The 25347-nt window shown below is 37.0% G+C and overlaps 1 protein-coding gene across 1 annotated transcript in view; it reads right to left on the reverse strand.

Annotated features, from left to right (window-relative positions):
- LOC150105724 (cadherin-related tumor suppressor-like) overlaps positions 1-25347 on the reverse strand; it is a 72893-nt gene that overhangs the window by 25927 nt on the left and 21619 nt on the right. Inside the window, exons 4-6 of the mRNA XM_090394538.1 lie at positions 22136-22470; positions 12281-12384; positions 6930-7234 (exon numbers count right to left, since the gene is read on the reverse strand). Coding sequence (XP_090250664.1) covers positions 6930-7234; positions 12281-12384; positions 22136-22470 — 744 coding nt within the window. The remainder of the gene's footprint in view (positions 1-6929; positions 7235-12280; positions 12385-22135; positions 22471-25347) is intronic.

The raw sequence follows: 25347 nt of genomic DNA on the forward strand, positions 1-25347 counted from the left end.
AAATGTAAGAAAGCTAAACAGTGTGTAAAACTAGCTAAACAAAAGTCATGGGAGGACTTTGGCAAGAATATAGAAAATAAATATCAAGAAGGTGGCAAAATATTCTGGAGGTTGTTGAAGAAGCTTAGGAATGGAGGAAAGAGTGCTGTAAAAGGAGTTAGAGATGATAAAGGTGACATGAAAAAGGTAGAAAAGGATATCCTTGAAGTATGGAGTAATTATTTTGAAAAACTGCTAAATGAAACAAGCAGTGATGACAGCACAGTGATAAAAAACACTGACCAGGCATGCAGTGAGGAATACATATCCATGCTTGAAGTAGAAAAAGCCATCAAAGGCTTGAAATGTGGAAAGGCAGCAGATGATATTCGACCAGAAATGCTGAAGTATCGTGGTATAAAAGTCTTATAGTGGCTGTACTGCATAGTTCAGAAAGCCTGGACAGAGGGACGAATTCCAGATGATTGGAGTAGAGATCTCATAGTACCCATATATAAAAAGGGAAATAAAACTGAATGTGAGAATTACAGAGGTATTTCCCTACTGAGTGTTCCTGTCTATGCAATTATACTTGAGAAACGGTTGAGAAGAATTGTGGAAGAAAAGCTTGGTGAAGAACAAGCTGGATTCAGGCCAAATAGAGGCTGTCAGGATCAGATCTTCACTTTACGACAAATAGTCGAGAAAGCAAGGGAATATAACAAAGATCTGTATTTAAGTTTTGTCGATTTGGAAAAGGCATATGACAAGGTGCCAAGAGAGAAGCTGTTCAATACGCTGCAGTTATATGGTGTCAATGGGACATTATATCAAGCAATACTTAGTCTTTATTTGAGTTGTAAGTCAGCAGTTAGAATTGAAGGAAGTACAGGAAGATGGTTTAATGTTAAATCTGGTGTGAGACAAGGATGTACATTATCCCCTCTGTTATTCATTATCTATATGGATCACATTATGAAGGAAAGTGGTATTAAACATGATATCAAAATTGGAGATGTTAATGTCAGCTCTTTGCTTTATGTGGATGATGTTATACTTCTAAATAAATCTGCTACAAGTCTGCAAGATTCTCTGACTAAATTCAATTGCTGTTGTAATAGATATGGTATGAAGGTCAGCAATAAAAAGACAAAGACAATGAAAATAGGCAGAATCATTGAAAATGTCAACTGTGTTGTGAATGGAGAACCTGTGGAACAAGTAAAACATTTCAGCTACTTAGGCACGATTTTTACTGAAGATGGTAAATTAAATATAGAAATAGACAACAGAATCAGCAAAGCTGGTATGGTGGGAAGTCAATTTAATAAATTCATATGGAATAAGAGAGAAATTAGTCGGAACACTAAATTAGCTGTATACAAGACAGTGTTCAAACCAGTTTTAACTTATGGATCTGAGAGCTGGGTCAGAAGTAAAACACTTGACCAAAGACTAGTGACCACAGATATGAGTGTCCTGAGAAAGATTAGAGGCGTGAACAGATGCCATCAATGGCAATATCATATTAAAAATGAGGATATTAGGAAAGAACTTGACATTGTCAGCATCCAGGAATGCGTTAGCAGAGCTAATCTCAGGTGGTATGGTCACTTAAATAGAATGGGAGAGGAAAGATTAGCAAAACAAGTGTTCTCTGCCAGGTTGGTAGGGAAAAGACCCAGAGGGAAACCATGATATGGGTGGATTGATACAGTAAAAAGTGCCTTAGACGATAGAAATATAAGATCTGATAATGTTGGAGTCTTGACAAGTAACAGACTGATTTGGAGGAAAATTGTAGATAGGAAGTTAGTAATGATGTAATTTTTTCATGTAGTACTGTCATATCCTGTACACCCCTTGAGGGTACATGGCAGGAATTTGATGATGATGATGATGATGATGAACATTAGATGAGGGAAAGGCACATACTGCAATTTTCTTAGACTTAGCAAAGGCATTTGAATGGGTTCCACATGATAAGCTGATATTTAAGTTGTAACACATGGGTCTGGATGTCAGATTGGTCAACTGGATTCAGGATTAGCTGTCTGATATGTATCAGAGAGTTGTGTATGGTGGAGCAGTTTCACGGAGACAGAAGGTTACAAGTGGGGTCCCACAGGGCTCAGTACTAGGACCTATATTGTTTAACCTTTATATTAATGACATTGCCAGTGGATTGCAAGGGCATATTCAGTTGTTTGCAGATGATGCGAAGCTGGGAAGGATTATTAATAATAGTGCAGATGTGGTAGCCCTGCAAGAGGATTTGGATAAGCTAGATAGATGGGCAAATGAATGGGGGAGTCAGTTTAATGCAGCAAAATGTAAGGTCTTGAGGTTTGGGAAACATCAATGGGATGCTGCATACTCTATGGGAGGAGTTATACTGGAGGAAGTTGGGGAGACAAGAGATCTGGGGTTGATGATTGATAGAAACCTGAAGTTTAGGAGACACATTGCAAAGGTGGTGAAGGTAACACAGAGGATTGCTGCAATTATGAGAAGGACACTGACCTGCAGAGATAAGAGGGTTATCATTCCGTTGTATAAGTCTCTGATCAGACCACACTTGGACTACTGTTCTCAGATTTGGTCCCCAGGATTTGAAGGGGATAAATTAACTGTGGAAAAGATACAAAGACGGATGACAAAGATGGTCTCAGGACTGTACAAGGATAGTTATGAAAATCGGCTGAGGGAATGTGGACTGCAGAGTTTGGCAGATAGAAGAAGGAGAGGTGATATGATTGAGACTTTTAAACTGTTGAGAGGTGGTTACAGGGTTGACACTGGGGAGTTCTTTCACTTGGTTGAACAGCGGGAAGGAGTGATGACAAGAGGCCATCCCTGGAAGTTACGAAAGGAAACTGCGAGCAAGAGGGTGAGGAGTGGTTTCTTTGCATGGAGGGTGGTTGAGCCGTGGAATGCATTGCCTGATAGAGTGGTGAGGGCGAGGACGGTCAATGAGTTTAAGGAGTGGTATGATAGACTTTGTGTTTCTTAGGGGGGACCTCCCCTCGATGAGTCTTGACAGACTTTATGTTCTTAGGAAGGACCTCCCACAATGAGTCTTTTGACTCCATGGAGGCCTGAATAATAATAATAATATTAATAATAATAATAATTTCAGCTACTTAGGCATGATTTTTAGTGAAGATGGTAAATTAAATATGGAAAGAGACAACAGAATCAATAAAGCTGGTAGGAAGTCAATTGAATAAATTCATATGGAATAAGAGAGAAATTAGTCGGAACACTAAATTAGCTATATACAAGACAGTGTTCAAACCAATTTTAACTTATGGATCTGAGAGCTGGGTCAGAAGTAAAACACTTGACCAAAGACTAGAGACCACAGATATGAGAGTCCTGAGAAAGATTAGAGGCGTGAACAGATGGCATCAATGGCAATATCATATTAAAAACGAGAATATTAGGAAAGAACTTGACATTGCCAGCATCCAGGAATACGTTAGCAGAGGTAATCTCAGGTGGTATGGTCACTTAAACAGAATGTGCGAGGAAAGATTAGCAAAACAAGTGTTCTCTGCCAAGTTGGCAGGAAAACGACCCAGAGGAAGACCAAGATATAGCTGGATTGATACGGTACAAAGTGCCTTAGACGATAGAAATATAAAATCTGGTAATGATGGAGTCTTGACAAGGTAACAGACTAATTTGGAGGAAAATTGTAGATAGGAAGTTAGCAATGATGTAAATTTTTCATGTAGTACTATCATATCCTGTACACGGCAGGAATTTTGATGATGATGACGATGATGATGCATTAATTTTATCCTAAAAACTGCACAAATTATTTATTTCAGTCACCTGATATTAATGCAATCATATGTTTGACTAATATCTTTCTCTATATCTACTGAAAGTAGATTCCAGAAAATAGGTAATGATTTCTTAAGAGCCGGTTAATTTTTACTACTAAGATTAACCCCTTGATCATCATGTATAAAGAGTTTATCTGATATTCCATGATACAGAATCGCAGGGCAGAAATATCATGGATATGTTCATGAAGAGGATTTCTAAAAATCTGGATAAAATGTTTAATCTATCATAGAATTACAATCTGATTAGTGAAACATATTCATTATCTGTCTGAGTTTTGACAAAAGGAAAAAAAAATCATCTGAATTGTGATTAATAATCTAAATAATTATTTTTTTTTTTAAATTGTGAGTAACAGTATTTTACCATATATATATATATATATATATTTCAAAAAATAGATTTAATGACTCCAAGACCGAGATAACATATAAAGATTTTAATGATAAATACTACTAGTTTCGGCATATAGCAGCCTTCTTCAGGTATTTATAAAGGAAAGGAATACTAATAAACATTGAATTATTTAAATAAACAAACTGGAAATTACAGGTACAAATTGCCTCACATAATCGATACATAAAAACGTTGTATTTTTCAAGTTGTTCCAACTGGCGTGCCATTGTTTGTTGCAATTGTGCGTGCAAGTTCACGTGAACGCCAATATTGAATAACTGCAGCATGGCTATCTGGGATGTTATAACTTAAATTATTATTTAAGTGGACCGGGTTCAGTAGGATTTCCCGTGATTCTACGATTTTTCTTTCAAACTCATCTTCACAGCGAAAAATATTTTCTGATCTATTCCAGCATACAGAGTGGCTTTGTTGGTCATCATTAGGATTATTTGAAAAAAGAACATGACTGGATAAAGCAGTTGCATGAGATCTTTTGTATGAGATGTCTCTCTTATGCTCTTCTATGCGTTGTTCAATAGATTTGTTAGTTTGACCAAAGTATGGGATATTGCAATCACACCACAATTTATATACTCCAGGGTACTTAAGGTTGTGATGAGTAGGTTTTGGATGGCTGATTAGAGAGCGGATTTTTGGAAGTGTGGTGAAGAAGGTCCTGATATTATATTTTTTTAAGGACTTTAGCTATTTTCTTAGAGACTGTGCTAATGTATGGAATAGAGATGCTACCTTTAAAATTAATAGTCTCTGTTGTGCACTGCTTAGGAGGGTTCAGAAGAAGTTTCTTAATTGTTTTTTCAGAGTATCCATTTTGTTTAAAAATAAGAGTGAGGTGATTCATTTCTTTTTGTAGTTCATCTTGTTCATTTAAGAGAGAACGTGCTCTGTGTCCTAAGGTAGATATAATTCCAAGTTTTTGTGGTGGAAAATGATGAGAAAGATTATGCAGATATCTATTGGTATGCGTAGGTTTTCTGTACATAGAGATTTTTAATCTTTCAGAGTATCGTGTAAGCATAACATCCAAAAAAGGTAAAGAGTTATTATTTTCTATATCAGCAGTAAATTTTATATTAGGATGTTGGATGTTTAGATGACGAAGAAAATCTGTGAGAGCTGTGTGCCCGTGATTCCAAATAATGAATATATCATCAACATATCTTTTCCAAACTTTTGGTTTAAATGAGAAGGAAGATATGGCTTTCTTTTCAAAGTCTTCAAGGAAGATGTTAGCTAGCACAGGGGACAAAGGGTTGCCCATTGCCAGGCCTTGTTTTTGTTGGTAAATGGAGTCCTTATATCTGAAGTAACCAGAATGAATGCAATGTTTTAATAAAGTGAACATTTTTTTGGATAATTTATCCTGTAGTAATGTAAGTACCTCGTTCGTAGGAACGTTAGTAAATAAAGATATAATGTCCAAACTAGCTAGAATATCATTATCATCGATGGGAATATCTTTAATATGAGAAACAAAATCTGTGGTGTTTTTAGAAAACCTACGCATACCAATAGATATCTGCATAATCTTTCTCATCATTTTCCACCACAAAAACTTGGAATTATATCTACCTTAGGACACAGAGCACGTTCTCTCTTAAATGAACAAGATGAACTACAAAAAGAAATGAATCACCTCACTCTTATTTTTAAACAAAATGGATACTCTGAAAAAACAATTAAGAAACTTCTTCTGAACCCTCCTAAGCAGTGCACAACAGAGACTATTAATTTTAAAGGTAGCATCTCTATTCCATACATTAGCACAGTCTCTAAGAAAATAGCTAAAGTCCTTAAAAAATATAATATCAGGACCTTCTTCACCACACTTCCAAAAATCCGCTCTCTAATCAGCCATCCAAAACCTACTCATCACAACCTTAAGTACCCTGGAGTATATAAATTGTGGTGTGATTGCAATATCCCATACTTTGGTCAAACTAACAAATCTATTGAACAACGCATAGAAGAGCATAAGAGAGACATCTCATACAAAAGATCTCATGCAACTGCTTTATCCAGTCATGTTCTTTTTTCAAATAATCCTAATGATGACCAACAAAGCCACTCTGTATGCTGGAATAGATCAGAAAATATTTTTCGCTGTGAAGATGAGTTTGAAAGAAAAATCGTAGAATCACGGGAAATCCTACTGAACCCGGTCCACTTAAATAATAATTTAAGTTATAACATCCCAGATAGCCATGCTGCAGTTATTCAATATTGGCGTTCACGTGAACTTGCACGCACAATTGCAACAAACAATGGCACGCCAGTTGGAACAACTTGAAAAATACAACGTTTTTATGTATCGATTATGTGAGGCAATTTGTACCTGTAATTTCCAGTTTGTTTATTTAAATAATTCAATGTTTATTAGTATTCCTTTCCTTTATAAATACCTGAAGAAGGCTGCTATATGCCGAAACTAGTAGTATTTATCATTAAAATCTTTATATGTTATCTCGGTCTTGGAGTCATTAAATCTATTTTTTGAAATGTATAACAACCGAGTAAAAACTAATCGCCACATATATATATATATATATATACTTGTTTGTTACATTTAAACATTCAAAATGTGCATATGAAAAAAAACTTTAAGGTGGAAAATACATTTCATCTTATTATAATTAATTTTTTATACTTGTGCACAAAGTATAAGAAAATCTTACATTCTGAGCAGCTTGGAGCAATAACACCACTGGGACAAGCACAAGAAGAAGTGAACCACTGATCTACACATGTACTGCCTTCTCCACATGATGTTCCAGCACAAGGAGACTTTTTTCGTCCACAAGTGGATGTAGTGTGCACAGATTTCACAGGAGCAGCAAGATCAAGGATTCGACCATCTAGTGACACACCACGCAAGCATCCAACAAAATCATCTGTAGTTACCTGACTAGGACGTTCCAAAAGAGGCTCAACAGAAGGAACTCCTCCCACATAAAGAGGATTGTTGTTAAAATTGAGTGTGCTAAATACAGAGAAATGTAATAAATGTGTATTTGATTTGGGTTTTTTTTATCAAAATCTGAAAAAGAAAATAATTAGAATATTTTAAAAAAGTAAATGAGATAACCTAATTCTATCAATGACTCTCTAAATTGGAAACTGTTGTATTACTTGGATCTCAGTGAAGTCCATTACCCCATCATAACTCTGTCTAGTAGTAGTAGAGGTACATATACAAGCTGAGAATTTCAATCTATTCAAAACATCTGCAACTATTACTGATTCTGAATTACACTATCGTCTCAAAAGTATTAAGACACTAGTACTAGGAAATTAATTCTAATAAAGAAATTCATAACATGAGGACATATTAATCATAATATATTCAGGCTAAAGATATGTTATTACATGGGCATCATGGAGACTGAAAACTCATTGCAAGAGGCTACACAAATCATTATTCACACAATACCTCTTAATACCACTGCTTAAACTAATTCACCGACAAAACTACTCAATTTCCTGTAAAATCCATTTCACTCATTCACCGCTCTCCAATCAAACAGATCTAGTCTTCATGTCCTTGCTAACTACATTCCTGTGCAACTGCCATAGATATACAAGAAAGGAGAGAAAAAGAACAATCCCATTTCCTCCTTTCTTATGATGTAATGAAAAAAGTTTTTGCATCAATCCTATAAAATCCTTTTAGTAACTTATATATTTCTATCACATCCTACTCCTTTCTTCCTACCAACCATGACTGACATTGAAGAACAGCAAACACCTTTTGAAAGTGCTTCAGCTCTGTTCACGACATCATGCAACTAAAATCTAGTGCTAGTTCTCCTTTAGTTTAGTGATACTGCAACAGACAAAATATGAAATTCTAGATTCACCAGGTTTCAGTATTTTTCAGTTGCCCCAAAATTGTTCTATATTATTTAGATCAACATTAAGTCAATTATGAGACTTAATTTTCTTTAAACTAGATGCTTGCAATCCTGGCTTTATGATATGGAACATTGTTGCTCTGGAAAATCAGGCATCTAATGCAACAGAACTGTTAGACAGAAGATACAGGGTTATCCAAAATGTCAATGTGATACAGCAGCTAGGGTGGGAGTTAGTAGTGTGACCAATGGTTTCTATCCAGGTCAGATTAATAGACTAAGCAGTCTTATAGTACTATCATATCTTGTACACCCCCTTGAGAGTAAATGTCAGGAATTTGATGATGATGATGACAGTCTTATAGATGTACAGCTTCTCTTGTCAGGATGAAGAACTGAAGAAAAAGTTACGAACTTCTGTGTGTGGACAAAAGGAAAGTCTTATAATTCCAAAATTTCTGTAAGACCTGTGAATAAATGTACTGATTTTCCCACTTATAAATTCTCTTAGCAGCTCTTTCCTTTTGCTCCCTGCCTGCATAGATAATTATCTTGTGGCATTAAGAGCAACAATAGATTTTAAAAACAAAATCAGTGGACTTGTCCTTCTAGCATACTAATCAGTTTGGATATAGAGGCTCCCTATTTACTAACATACTTTTAGAGAAAACTATCAATTTATTGTTTGGTTTCATCATTCATTCATTCTGGCTATTTTACATACCAGAATAAGTTTTACCACTATATATAGGGCACAGTTAAGAGAAGCAGCTCTGACCTCTATTTGCTGGTAAAATTTATTTTCCTCATTTCGGCAGTACCTTGATCATTGCATTCTTTTATGGCCTACAGTTTGGTAGCGATATGTATGTTGATGATATATTGGCTATTTTGACACAGTATATTGGAAATCCATGAATTTGTTTCAAAGATTAATGCTATCCATCCAAGGATATGGATCATTTTAGAAACAGAGGAAAAACTTTCATTTACCTTTGTTTTTAGATTTCATGATTCTTCAACCAGATAGAGGACTTCAATTTTTGATCTATTGCACACATGCAGGTATAATGCACGTATGTGCACGCACGCACGCACGCACACACACACAAAGGTCATGCATGGTTTTCATTAAAATTCATGTCAGAAATCTGACAATATCCAAACCTTCATCATGTTTCCTATGTTCTAATGAGGCCTTGCTACTTCAGGAAATATAACATTTTAAGTTATCCTCATTATCTGACACAGTATATTGGAAATCAGATATCAATATCCTCACTTATGTAAGTGAGAATCACCAGCCTATCACATCACCAGTGAAGCTAAACACCTGAGAACGACCAACTACAATTCCAAAGAGCAGTGGAAACAAACGTGGAGCATAAATACCAATGCTTAACTCCAAACTTGGTTTGATAGGCATCGTCTCAATATCCCGGGTATGTAACTCAGCCGAAAGACGTGGACAATGCTGAACAGGATTTGCACCGGACATGGAAGATGTGCAAACTCTCTGCACAAGTGGGGAAAAATTCCCTCACCGGAATGTGACTGTGGCCACCCGAATCAATCAATCCACCACATCTCTACTGAATGCAGTCCTCGTGCATACATAGGTCAAAAAATGACTTCCTAGAGACGACACCACCTATTATAGACTGGATCAGACCACTTGATCTTAACCTATAAGTGTTTTGTTTGTTGAAAGTATCAGTGTCTCTGTTTTATTCTAATTGTTTGTCACTTCTTTTTATATATTTATTTTGACTTATGTACCTTTATAACTGCATGTTATAAAGGTACATGCAGTTATAAAGGTACATATGGATATGGATATGTACCTTTATAACAAGTCGAAAATGTCATATAAATAAATTATCTGACATTTTCAATTTTTATCAGCAAAGCCATCAGCAGCTCTTTATCTTCTTTCCTGTCACAAAAACTTAATTACATTTCCATCATTTTATCTAAGGTTTATCTGAATATAATTCAAAAATACTTAAGCCTCTTAATCACCTAAATGGCCACACAGATAAAATATATCAAAAATAGAAGCTTTGTATCCATATTATTCCTGTAGTATGCAAAGGTTATATTAACTTTAATGGATACTTCACACCCACGTTTACACATCAAATATTGATGTGTAAACACATTAAGGCAAGTTTGGTGGTTAATATTCAAGAAGCTTTTTAAATGTCCACAAGATTTCCTCATAATTTCATTGGCAAAGAACAAGCTTTTCCCTTTGGCCTTCTGAGGTTTTACCAGATTCCTTGCACCTGTGTTTTGTTATTCTTCTTATATTTTATCGTCCAGAAGATGTGCTGTCATTCATCACAAAGAATATACAAATTACACTGAGTGCCATGAACCTCTGCAGGCTTGCAATGCAGAACATGCTATCTCCTCTAAATAAAGAATCAGTCCTTTGAAAAAAACTGAAGTCCTGCAAATGAGCAGTTTGTGCATACTAATCCCAGAAGCATTCAGGGATTAGATTCATAAGGGGGGGGGGGTTTGGCACTGGTAGTTCAACTTGGCCATAAGTTATAGTATTAGTGAGAGGTTGACAGAGGATGATATAGTCATAGGGATAGAATGCAAGAGATATAGTATTTTCAAAGAGGGCAGACAGCGAGAACAGAATCAGTGGAGGGGGTTCTGCTAATGACAGCAAAAGAATTGAAGACAAAGAGAAGAGCATCAGGAGGACAGGGATACAGAGGGAAGTACATTTGAGGCTATCTGGTATGAGGTAGAAATTAACAGGAAATATATAATTGGTTGCTGCTATAATTTGTGCATTGGTTGCTGCATTGGTGTACAAGTGAGAATGTAGATGATATGCATCAGCAAATTAGCAAAGGATGAATAATTATTATCCATCCATCTGAATACCTAAGAGCAAAACTTTACATTTAGGTATACTAATATTGATATCAGATATCAATAACCTCACTTATGTAAGTGAGAATCACCAGCCAATTCAAATCCTTCTTCAAAGGACACCGCATCAACCCAACCACATTTTGATAACTTTTTTCCTAGTTGTGCATCATCAGTAAACTGAATATCTCCTTCCCCAAATCATTCAACAGTCTCTACATATAGGTCTCCAACTTTCCACTCTTTTCCCTTTTGGAAATGCTCCACCACACATTTCCACACACACACACACAGTAGTTTAATACTCTTATCTCAGCATTCCATAGAGTCCACTAATCCGCCATCCAGTCTTACTTGTCAGAATTTAAAACACTGCAGTTTACAAAATGCCCTCACAAAAATCCAGAAATACTATATATGTATTCCCCTTATCAACTTCTATTATTACTCTACTATATAATATACCTAATTTTTGATTAGCAAAGTTTAAGGGTACTGGTTCAAAGTGTTCCATATGAACAGAATGGTAACAGGTAGGAAAAGAAGACTGCTGATGAAATAACAGAACTTCTGTATTTATTTCTGTTTGGAGTGTGCTTTATTTTACAGAGGTAAGTAAAATCATCTTCTATGTGCAACATGCACTGCTGAATTAAAGAGGAGGACATATCAATGTAAACTCTATTCAAAAACCTTTTATTATGATTATTATTATTACATGACACCTAAAGGGAGTTCAAAGACTCATCGAGGGAGGGTGTCTACAACTCTCTGGCTCCACCACCCACAATCCACCAACTACAATGAACCACAGCTACACCAACGCTACCTACCGCCCACCACTACCACTAGTATTTTCACAGACAATCACAAACATCCAAGCCCACGGTGGGATTCGAACCTGCAGCCTTTTGGCTGGAGAACAGATACACTAAACACTTGGTCAACCAGGCGGGCATTTGCTAAGAGAAAAATATGCCCTGAATTTCCTTTCCATGCTTCGGAAAAACCTCAACTTTATCATCCTGCAAAAAGAGAAAATTGACCAGAGAACCAACACCTAATAAACGTAAGATACTGTCCTCAATCCAACTCTTGATCCCTGGCCAGTAAATGCCTTCATTTCTAACCTTCACACATCTATACTATTAAAGTAGCACGTCTAATAGTCGTATCTGTTTTGGATTAACAATTAAGTTTAAAAAGAATTAGGTTATGTCATTCTGAAACCAAATTAATTACCAAGTATAGTATATTAAAAATTATTTTTATATACTTACCCAGTATGACCTGTAGCTGACATAGAACATGTGGTATTGCCAAGTAGGCATTCTTCACATAATTCTCCATTCTCGTTGCAGTCAACTACTGATAAGGAGGCCACCTACATATAAAATATTCAGAAGACAATTAAAATAAATTGATCTCACCTACTCCCTATAAGGGAATAAAGAGCATTAGCAGATTTATGTATTTTTATTTTATTCAAAAAAAAAAAAAAAGAAAGAAAAATTATTTCACACATCACCCTGATCCATTTTAATCAGTCATCAGATTGAAACAATACTTCATCTATTATTATTATTACTCCAGACCTTCATGGAGTTATAAGATTCATCATGTGAGATCCACCACATGACAACACAGTCTCTCATACCACTCTCTCAGGCAATGTTTTCCATAATTCTATGAAATTCCATGCAAAAAATTTACTTCTTACCCTCTTACTACTTCCATTTGCAAGTTGAAATATATAAAAAAAACTTATTCAAAATTAAGTGGATATTGAATACCACATTATTTCTTAGCCGAATAAGAAACTCAAAGATAGGAAATCTAAGAGTTTCATACCGAATATAGAAAACTATATATAAAGTTCGGCGAGTCCAACCTTTATTACATCTAGGTCTACCTACTCACTGATGAGACCTCAAAAAAGGTCAAAACTGGTCTGGGTAGTGACCTTCTCTCATAACGTAGAACAGTAATACATCCCCAAGGAGCTGTTGTTTTACATTATGAGTAAATACTAAGGACAGCGATCAAAGCTTGCTCCACCTTTGCCACGAGTTACCCTGGCGTTGTACTACCTGGTGTTGGCTTATGCTTGGACTCGCCAAACTTTATATATAGTTTTTATATTCGGCATGAAACTCTTAGATTTCCTATCTTTGAGTTTCTTATTCGGCTATGAAATAATGTGGTATTCAATATCCACTAAATTCTGAATAATTTTACTTCACCGAAGTGAAGCCTGTTGGCTCTTATTTCAATAATTGTATTTGCACACCTTTTGTCAACTCATACAGCTAAGAAATAAGCTCTGACTATTCAAACCTTAGTATTACATCTAGGTCTACCTACTCACTGATGACCCCAATGAGGGTTGAAACCAGTACCAGGCGGATCTGGTGCTGAGAGGCTGCGCTTGGAGGTAGGTTTTTGCCTGTCTCCGAGTGGGAGTCACTGCTGAGATTATGGCTCTGCTCAGTGGTGGGGTGAGCTTGCCACTGGGTAGAGCCAATGCTGAGAAGGTCTTTTCGGTGACGGGGTGAGCCTGTCACTGAGTGGAACAACACTGAGTTGGGCAATCTTTCGGGATCGTCTTATTTTTAGAGCCTGCTTCACCTATACATAGGTCGATACATTTCCTAGGAGATGTTGTTTTACATTATGGGCAAATACTAAGGACAGTGATCAAAGCTTGCTCCACCTTTGCTACGAGTTGCCCTGGTGTTGTACTACTGGTGTTGGCTTACACTTGGACTCGCCGAACTTTATATATAGTTTTCTATATTCGGCATGAAACTTTTAAATTTTATCTTTGAGTTTCTTATTTGGCTAAGAAATAATGTGGTATTCAATATCCACTTAATTTTGAATAATTTTACTTCGCCGAAGTGAAGCCTGTTGGCCCTTATTTCAGTAATTAAAAAAAATCTGGCCACTATCAAGCCAATAAATATCTCTAAATATAGCTCAAATGTCTCAAACATAATGCATCTTCATCACTTTTCTACCAAACTCTGTAGTTCATGCCCAAAATTTATCCTTATAATGTGCAGTCCCAGCGTAATTTGTGTTATCCACTCTCCATCTTCTCTGCACTTAATTTAATTTCCTTTGAATCCCCAGTGACTATATATGGGTCCAGTAACCTAGATCAAGAATTTATACGATGGAACTACAACCCTTTTATCTCTGCTGGTCAATGTCCTCCTCACTACTGCTGCAATTCTTTCATTTGTTTTTACAAACTTTACAATGTCCTATGAACTTTAAATTTCTGTTTACTATCACCTCAGTATCTCACGCTTCCTCTATTTCTTCTGTTATAGCTCTGCCAACCTTGCATCTGAGGATTACAGATTTAAAAACTTTACATTTAGCTGCAATAAACTGACATCCTCGTATATATCTGTCTACCTTTCCAGCTTATTCAACTCCTTCTGAAGGTCCATAACATCAGCAATAGTCCGCGCAGTTAGCCTAGTAGCTTTGCGCTTCACAACCATATGACTGGGGAAGGAGTGTCCCAGGTTTGATTCACGTCGAAGACGTAAGGAATTTGAGGATCTTCCTCAGTCATAGCCAAGTTAGCTGGTTTTGGGCGGGGGCAGTAGGGTTTTTTCCGCCAGTTTATCTGGCGTTTTTCATCCCGCAAGCAGGCAAACCAGCCCTGTGAACATAAAGGGTACAGTCATAGGATATAATATGGCAAGGAAGGCAACGGGAAACCACCTTGCTCATAATCATTTCCCTAGATGGTGGCATATACAGCTACCCCCAGACAGCCGTAAGGCTAAATACTATCTATAACATCAGCAATATTACAAATAACCCTCCCAAGCTTCACATTATCTGTAAACAACTGGATATCTCCCTGTAATCCAGTGACAATATCACTGATATAAAGGTTGAATAGCAAGCCCCAGTACTAATGATATTCAGCCTGTATCTTCCCACTACTGGGTGAAGGCCTCTCCCACTGCAGGAGGGTTGGGCCTACTTCTCCTATGGTGAACCATTCCATATTGGGTGAGTGTATATATATTTGTATGAATGAATGAATGTATGAAGGTGAAAGATAATCACAAACATCCATACTCCAGACAGGATTCAAACCTGCAATCTTTTGGCTGAAAATGGATATGCTAACCACTTTGCAAAAAAAAAAAAAAAAAAAAAGCTGGCAGTTCCAGTACTAAATCCTGTTAAACCCCAATTGTACAATTGTAGCCTTCCCACTCCTCTGCTCCTTCCCAAACACAACTGTCTGATATCTATCAGAAAGCCAATTTCCAATTCAATCTATTAGCCTGATATCTAGCCCCATTTTTTGCAATTTAAATATCAACTCAAAATGCAGCATCCTATTGAATGCCTTTCTAAAATCCAGAAAAATAAAAATATATACCATCCTCCAATCCACTCCTTTTTTTTAAATTTTATTATAATTGGCAACCAGATTAATAAAAAAAAAAGAATGCCCTTAACAAATCCATATTGGCCTTCGTAAATAATATTATCCTCATTATTCTGAACATATTCTGATTAGATTCTGAGCATATTAGTTTTGAGAGTAAGCTAACAGTTAGGAAATCTGAAACCCTGCTTTAGTTACCAAAACTTAAAACTTTATCAAATAACTTCAACCTCCTAATAAGAAGAATGGTGGTCTTATACTTGGTGATGCAAGTCATCTACTACCTAAATACATTCATATTTATCTGCAGATGTTTGTGAATGTATTTTGGTATTAAATATACTGAATAGCTAGCCTGGTTAGCCAAGTGGTTAGTGTATCTGCCCTCCAGCCAAGAGGTTGCAGGTTTGAATGAGAATAATTTTCTTCATATTCCTTCTATAACATTTTCTTTTTTTTATAGCTCCTGTTTAATTATGCTACTCATTCATTTAATTCCCGCTTGATTTATATGACTGACCTTAGGAATTCTGTCTGATCTGATACCACTATTCTCCACATCTCTTGACCATTTCAGTGAGCAATTAACATCCTTCCCTTGCAGCTTCTTGTGCCATGGTACTGCCCTCAGATGTCTTCCAAGTATGTTACAATCACTGGCTCTGTAGTTCCATATAATATGCCACTTTTTAACTGAAAATTCAATTTTAGCTACTTCCCATTTTAAGCCTTTATAATCACTTTCCTTACTCATAGGCAATGTGTCTATGGTTATGGACAAATTATCTGATTATATCACCAGATGCAGTAATCTGAAAACCTAGGTCCCCTCCATCACATGTTGTTTCAGGTTCTCTCAGCAGCTACATAAATTCCATTTCCTTCCAGTCCATATCCCAAAATGTTGAAGTCCCTCATAATAATTACACACCCTGCATTCACTGAGCTACCTTTCCAGCATATATGCTCTACTTCTTGCTTTACACCCTCCCCCCCCCTCTAGTCAGCAAATATTTTCAATGCTGGAATATTCCAGTGCTCTGTGCTTTCATTCATGCTCTTCCTTCAATACATCAATGATCTTCTCTCACAAATCTTATTATCTTATTTATAGTTTTGCTGATGACAGCACACCCCATTCCTCTTCTTCATGTGCATACTTGGTAGTTCTCAAATGATTCAAGCTTCAAGATTCTCTATAACCAATACCTTAAATGCTGATTTCTTTGTCATTCTCAAATGGCATGAAGATAAGCTATCAAATTTTAATGCTATCAAAACATATTTCTGTCTTATTATTATTATTATTATTATTATTCAGGCCTCCATGGAGTCAAAAGACTCATTGTGGGAAGTCCTTTCTAAGAAACACAAGTCTATCAAGACTCATCGAGGGAGGTCTCTCTTAGGAAACACAAAGTCTATCATACCACTCCTTAAATGCATTGACCGTTCTCGCTCTCACCACTCCATCAGGCAATGCATTCCATGGTTCAACCACCCTCCATGCAAAGAGACCACTCCTCACTCTTTTTCTCACAGTTTCCTTTCGTAACTTCCAGGGATGGCCCTTTGTCATGACTCCTTCCCACTGTTCAACCAAGCGAAAGAACTCCCCAGTATCAACCCTGTAACCACCTCTCAACAGTTTAAAAGTCTCAATCATATCACCCCCCCCTCCTTCTTCTATCCACCAAACTCTGCAGTCTACATTCCCTCACCCGATCCTCATAACCAAAATTGTACAGTCCTGAAACCATCTTTGTCATCTGTCTTTGTACCCCTTCCACAGTTAATTTATCCCCTTCAAATCCTGAGGACCAAATCTGAGAACAATAATCTAAGTATGGTCTGATCAGAGACTTATACAACGGAATGATAACCCTTTTATCTCTGCAGGTCAGTGTCCTTCTCATAATTGCAGCAATCCTCTGTGTTACCTTCACCACCTTTGCAATATATCCTCTAAATTTCAGGTTTCTATCAATCATCAACCCCAGATCGCTTGTCTCCCGTACTTCCTCCAATATAACTCCTCCCATCGATGTTTCCCAAACCTCAAGACCTTGCATTTTGCGGCATTAAACTGATATCCCCATTCATTTGCCCATCTATCTAGCTTATCCAAATCCTCTTGCAGGGCTACCACATCTGCACTATTATTAATAATCCTTCCCAGCTTCGCATCATCTGCAAACAACTGAATATCCCCTTGCAATCCACTGGCAATGTCATTGATATAAAGGTTAAACAATATAGGTCCTAGTACTGAGCCCTGTGGGACCCCACTTGTAACCCTCTGCCTCTTTGAAACTGCTCCACCATACACAACTCTCTGAAAACTATCAGACAGCCAATCCTGAATCCAGTTAACCAATCTGACATCCAGACCCGTGTGCTACAACTTAAATATCAGTTTATCATGTGGCACCCTGTCAAATGCCTTTGCTAAGTTTAAGAAAATTGCAGTATATGCGTTATATACTGCAATTTTTTTTTTGCCTTTCCCTCATCTAATGTTCTTGTAACTTTATTATAAAAGGCTAGCATATTGCTAAAACAAGAACGCCCTTTCACAAATCCATGTTGACTCTCACAGATAACGTTACCCACATCTGCCCAATGCTGTATACGGCCCCTCACTACTTTCTCCAAGATCTTAACAACTACTGATGACACACAAACTGGCCTATAATTAGACACTTCCAGTCTGTTACCACCCTTATGCAATGGCACTATCTTACCTTCCTTCTATTCCCTGAGCACCTTTCCAGCAGCCAGACTTTCATTGAAAAGCCAGGTTAAAGGCACTGTCAGTTCCCTAGTTTATTCTCTCAAAACTCATGGTGAAATACCATCCAGTCCCAAAGCTTTACTGACATCCAGAGTACTAAGTATCTGAAATACACTCTCCTCCTGTACCTCTAAACCTGGAACCTGCCCTATTCCTTTAGCATTAAAACTGACTCCTCTAGGATGAAATATTCCAATAAGGTGTTTATTGAACAATTCCACTATTTCATCTGCATCAGTCACCATTGCTGCTAACAAATGTTCTTTCACAATTTCCCACGCACTAATGATATCCCGGCCTTCCAATTCCTCCCTCCATGAAACTTCCCGAAGTTGACGTCTAAGACTATTATAATCTCCTGCTTTATAATTTCACATACATTCCCATCTCTTTGATACTCCTGCATGTCTATTCATTTTCCAAATCAAAACCATATGGTCACTCTCTCCAACTGGCGGGAGAGATGTCATCTCAGTTATTATCAACTCTTCTGATGCTATAACCAAATCCAAAACTCTTGAACATCTTGTTCCGTCTGTTACATGTTGCCTAAGACATTTGTCCATCAAGAATTCTAGAAATTACATTCCCCTATTACTAGATGCATCTTCCTCTCTCCAATTTATACTACTGCATTTAAAATCTCCCATAACAATCATTCTTCTTGCACTTACCAAACTTAACTGTGGTCCCCATCCTCTGTGCTCCTGGGTCTGTAGCAACACCCACCACTAAATATCCTGTCTTGCCTACCTCTACCTCATGCCACATGCTCTCAAAATCATTTGTCTCACTTCCTTCCAAAGCCTCCACTCTTAGAGGACATAGGTCGTCACTTATCATAAGCAGTACCCCACCACCACGCTTTCTCCTCCTATACTGCCGAAAAATGCTGTACCCAGCGACTTCTATTCCTGTTATTATATCCTCTTCTGTCAACCAGGTCTCAGTGATCCCAATAATTTTTGGCCAGGCTGATGCTATCTGCACCACCAATTCCTTTCCCTTATTCCAGATACTCCTGGCATTAGTATAAAGCATATAAATGCCATTATTTCTATACCTCTAGACTCCACTGGGCTCAGTGTTACCTGATGTCGTCTCCCTTCTCCCAAGTATCCATTCCCACAAGAGGCCACCCCTGCTATCATCCTCCCTGGGACACACTGACTCGTTCAGAACAGCAATCTCTCCAGATGCCTACATCCTTCCTCATTCAAATGTAAGTGGTCTCTTGCATACAATTCCTCTCTTTCCTCAAACGTACTCCAAGCATCCACATATACCAGTTCTCTCTTGTCACATATTCTAGCTATTATGTCATTCAATATTACTGCTCTTCTGCTCAGCTCGTCATTATCATACCTAGGCAACACGCACACTATTTTTCCTTTCTTCTTCCGTACAGCCTCAAGCAAAAATCTCGTATCTCTCGCTGCCCGACTTATATTACCACTCAAGTCATTTGTTCTTACCATCACAATCATCTCATCCACCCTTTCACCTCTCTTAATTGCCATAGTCACCCTTTCTATTGTTCCTCCTGGCAAATACTCCTCACGCATCCTATCTTGAACACCACGGATCATTGAGTCGCCATACATTATACCTCTTACCATTCCCTCTCTCCTATTGTTTCCATTCTCTCCTCTTTTAGCACTCCCATACATCTCTCTCATTCCCTCTCTCCTACTGTTTCCATTTTCTCCACTTCTAGCACTTCCATATCCCTCTCTCATTCCGTCTCTCCTACCGTTTCCATCCTCTCGTCTTCTAGCATTCCCATACCTCTCTCTCATTCCATCTCTCCTACTGTTTCCATTCTCTCCTCTTCTAGCACTCCCATATCTCTCTCTCATTCCATCTCTCCTACTGTTTCCATCCTCTCGTCTGCTAGCATTCCCTCTCTTCTACTGTTTCCTTTCTCTCCTCTTCTAACACTCCCAAAATTCTCTCTCTCTCTCTCTCTCTCCCCTACTCTGATTCGGCTTGCATTTATCGCTTCCATTCTCCTAATCTTATCTTTTATACTTCTGCTCTCATTCACTAGACATTCCACCTCCTCTTTCAGCTCATCTATCTCCCTCTGCAGGTCAGTCACTCTTAATCTAAATTCACTCTCCCAAACAAAACCATCTCCTAAACTTTCACAGTCACTCATGCCTTCCACACTATCAACTATTATTTTCTCATTCACATATATATTTTTTTCATTCTCTCCTATCACACTAGTTGTCTTCCTACATTCATTCTCCGCTCCTGGAGCAACAAGGTCAGATATTGATATTTCTAATGCACTTATTTCCTCCCACTGCCTGCATTTTGCGCACATACGCTCTCTGCTCTCTTTCACAAGCCACATATCCAATTCCCAAGATGCATACATGCCACAAAGTTCTTTATGATATTGCTTATAATAGAGTTCTTAAATGGCGGAGGACTTGGCGATACGCCACTTGTGACTGCAGCTGAATCCGCCATCATTCCTTGCTGCCGAGTAGCGTAATCGTTAATTATTGTTAATTATTCAATTAATAAATTCCGTTAAATAAATAAGAAAAAATTTACAAACAATTACAAGCAAAAGAAAACATTTAAGCACACTAAATATAATTAAATAAAATGAAATATAACTAAATACAGTAATGAAAACTTAGCTTCGTTTGTCTTCCACCGTTATGCATTCGATTCCGACGGTAACCAAAATATATTATATCGTGACAGCAACTAACTTCCAAAAAAGAACCATTGAAATACACTCGTATTCAGAGAAACAATTTAGCACTCAAAAACGTAGAAAAACGGGGGGGGGGGGGGGAAGGACTATTCACCGATTAAAAATCACTTTCTTCTGAGCAGAAGAAAGTGATTGGCAGAAGTTTTCTTTAAAACTTTCGTTATTCTTCTGAGTAATAAGAAATGATTGGCATTTCTTATTACTCAGAAGAAAGATTTTGTTTCACTCTCCCTCACTTTTGATAATATTCCAATCTCTAGCCAATTTTCTCTTCTTAGATTGACTTTTCATAATGCTGCGAAAGTCAATCTAAGAAGAGGTCCAAACAATTCATAACAGTTTATAAATCTCATTTTCACTTGGCCTTAGGATATTGTTCTAACATTTGGGATGCTGCATCCATACATCTAGAATGCTTGGATGTATCCAGAAGAGGGCTATCCACTTAGCATTGACTTCCCCTTCTCTCTCTCTCTGACTCCATCCAATTTCTCTCTTTCTCATAGATACTTATTGCTATTGATGTTATTGATACTTCTGGCTGAAGAATTGCATGATATAGAAGATACGGAAAAGCATATGGAGGTTTCATGAATCCAACCAATTCAGTGTTCTGTATTCCAAATGCATCTTCAATGAAAAATCCAAAATAAATAAAGAAAGAAAATAAATAAAATAATAATAATAATAATATAAACTATTGCTATTGATGTTAAGAGTATGTGTGTTATCTGTACCAGTATATAACTGATATTCGAAAAAAGCATAAGACAAAATTTCAAAAAACCATCATACAAAGATATGATGGTTTGTTGAAAGAATGAAAAATATTGGCATCAAATTCAACCTATTCTAACACACACACACACTCACAGGTACATGTGCATTTATGAGCATTTATAGATCTATAAATGGACATTTGAAAATCATCTGCTACTATGTCATAGATTTCCATCTAGTTTGATGTCCAACCTTGTTTATTGGCAGCCCAGAAATAACATAAAATAATATTTAGCATCCAGAGTAGGGATCCATCCCAATAAAAAATTCAAAACATCCATTAACAAAGAATATTTGCAAATTAATATAGGAACTGGTTTTTGTTAGTAGAGACATATAAATTTATATATATATATATATATAAAAAAAAAAAGAATAACGAATCAAAAAACACTTACCCTTCCATTTCTAGTGATAGTGATTTTATGCCACTTTCCATCAGATACCATCATGTTGACAGTTATGCTAGCTACTGCAGTACGAGCACCACCAAAGGAGAATTGTGGTTTCCCACCAATAATTTCCAGAGCCAAAAAATCAGATCTTCCACCACTGTGAGGTCCATAATTATATACCAACAAAGCATTTATTTTATTGCTCGCAAAAACTATAGAAATATCATTTGTAGAAGGCTGTAAAGCTTGAAAAGCCATGTAGGAGTATGGATGGAAACCATAGGAAGATTTTTCACAGTGTCTTCCAAAGAAACTAGGAGCACATATACAGTGATATCCTACAAAAATGAGAAGTGCAAAATTCAAATCTTTTTTTCAACTTAAATATATTTCAACATTAGCATTATCACTATGTTATAACTTTACTAATTTGGAAGTTTTTGTTGAACAATATATTATGTCAAATAAGAAGTTATATGCATATTTCATAAGCCTTATTTCAAATAAGGAATGAAAACAACATAGAGTCAATTCTTGAATAATGGAGTTCTGCTCCGACAACCGAAAAAGGTCATAAGTCAGAAATCACTATATGAACCATAAGGATATGTTAATAATTAACATGATTAAATGCTACAATGTGCAAGTCTGTTTTATCAAATTTTATCCTTTGTTTATAGTGCTAACAATGTACAAATTATGGTTGATGGAGAGATATCAGAGAGTAGTTTATTCAAGAGTGGAGTCCAAAAGAAGGCCTGTGACTAATGGTGCTGAAGGGATCTGTTCTTGGACCACTGCTATTTTAATTTGTTCATTAATGATATAGGAAAGGATCTGAGAGGAACTGCTCATTTATTTGCCGATGGTGCAAAGTTGGGTAGAGCAATAGTGAATACACATATATGTAAAAATTTTGCAGGACGATTTGGATAGATTGGCAGACTGGGCTAAGGAGAATGGATGTCAGTTTAATGTGGCAAAGTGTAAGGTTATGCCTTTTGGAGTAAAAAAATTATCAGCAGTATACCACATTGGTGGAACTGTACTCCAGGAAATTGACGAAACCAGAGATTTGGGAGTGTTGGTGGATAGGGAGTTGAAGTTTAGGGGACACATAGCAAAAGTGGCTAAATCAGCTCATCAGATCACTTGATTACTGAAGAATACTTTGATGAGCAGAGACAAGCAGGTTAATGTTCCTCTTTATTGAGTCATGATAAGACCCCATCTTGACTACTGTGCCCAGATCTGGGTGCCAGGGTTTCTTCTTGATGAAGAGGAGGTAGAAATGATCCAGAGCCAAGTGACCAAGATAGTAGCTGGTCTATGGAATGAACCTTATGAAAACAGGTTGAAGATCTGTGGGTTACAGAAATTGGTTGATAGGCAGAAAAGGGGCAACATGATTGAGACATTGAAATTACTGAGGAGTTTTTACAAGATTAATTCAGAGGAAATTTTTTAGAACAGGTCTGGTGGTGAGAGACCTACGGGCCAGCAGTTAGCAGGGTGTTAGAACTAAGTTTTTCACTTGGAGAGTGGTGAATGAGTGGAATAAGCTGCCAGAGTCTGTTGTGGGTGCCATGACTGAATATGTTCAAAGCAAAGTATGACAGATACTGTGTGAATGCTGAATAGTTCTTGACACGATGTTTAGGGCCTCCCTAAACATTGTGTTCTCGATGAGTCTAAGGACTCCTTAGAGTTGCCTGTAATAATAATAATAATAATAACATAAAATATCTGCATTCAGTGCTGTACGGTAATAAATAATGAAACAAGCGTACAGTGCTTTTGTGTCCTTACCAGTAAAATAATCAGATGGATACACAAGGAGTAAGATTAATTCTTCAAACCTGCTACTTTTTCAATTGGACAATTCATCAGAAGAGGCAGGGAAGGTTAGGTAATCAACAACAAATTTTTCAAATTCAGGAACTGCATTGGGGCATTCTGAAGATGATTCATCATGAGCATTTCATCCAACCTAGGCTGCATAGGTTTCCCCTTTTTTTTCTGCATAAATTTCTCATAGCAAGCAACTGCTATGAGAACTCTAGGTCACCTCTGGGTCTGGCTCCCACTGATGAGACCTCAAGAAAGGTCGAAACCGGTCTGGGTAGTGACCCTTCCCATAATATATAGCATTATACATGTCCACAAGGAGATGTGCTTTGCATTATGGGATATTAAGGCAAGTGATATGAAGTCATACCACCTTTACTAAGAGATGCCCCAGTCCTGAAGATACTTCAGGCGCAAACTTTGTTTGCTTACACTTGGATAAAGGATTAAACTAAGTATATAATTTCTTGGTATCTTTAATTTATGCTATGAGAACTCACATACTTCATCTACTCTGCTAATCTCTCCATGTTGGGATTCATTTCCTCAAAAAAGAAAAATGCCTTATTAATATAGTCAAATGTCTCTACCAATTTTTTCATTGCAAATTTTCTAGGGACATGGCTTCCTCTTCTTGTTGTTCTGCTTTCTCTCTCTCTCTCTCTCTCTCTCCTTCTTTTTCTGCAACTTTCTGTGCTTCTAGCTCTCTAAGGTCTTTGTTTAAAAGCAATTCTTCCATGGCCTCCAAATCTTTGGCTAGCAACACTATTTTCATCCATCTCTTAAGGTTTTGTCTTTGGTAAATCCTGTGAATGTATGAACATATATTTTCAAAGGCTTCTTTCAAACACCATTCATATACTCTGTTGTGACCTCAATCCAAGATATTATATTCTTTCCAAAAGTCTTTGAAGGTTTTCTCAACCTCAGCAGTAGCTGAGGTGAGAAATATAGAATAATAGCCTGAGTAAAGGAATTTCTTTACACTTTACTGTCCAGCTTCAGTTCTACTAAACCAACCTTTCTTTCATTCAATATAACTTTGTTCTTTTAAACAGCCTCCCTCATCTTGTTTATGTTCTCCTTCAGATTCTTCAAGAAATGTGTCAGCAGATTCCTCCTTTCTTTTTACTCATATTCACATACAGCACTGATGTTCTATTGTTTATGCAATGTTTCATGTGTTGCTTTGATATACAAAAAAAAAATAAAAAAGAAATATGCACTACCATAGCTGTCAGTGCACTCACATGCTACTTGGATCAGTGCCAAATAAATACAAGAGAAAATCTAATCGTGATCCTAGAATGCTGAGCAAAATTTTTTCTACAGCTCACTTGTGCTTGCTCTTGATGTCCCTCAAGTGG

Source organism: Typopeltis vanoorti, chromosome 6, assembly GCF_054136105.1.
Source record: "Typopeltis vanoorti isolate ZY-2024b chromosome 6, IOZ_Tvanoo_1.0, whole genome shotgun sequence".
NCBI classification, from domain to species: Eukaryota; Metazoa; Arthropoda; class Arachnida; order Uropygi; family Thelyphonidae; genus Typopeltis; species Typopeltis vanoorti.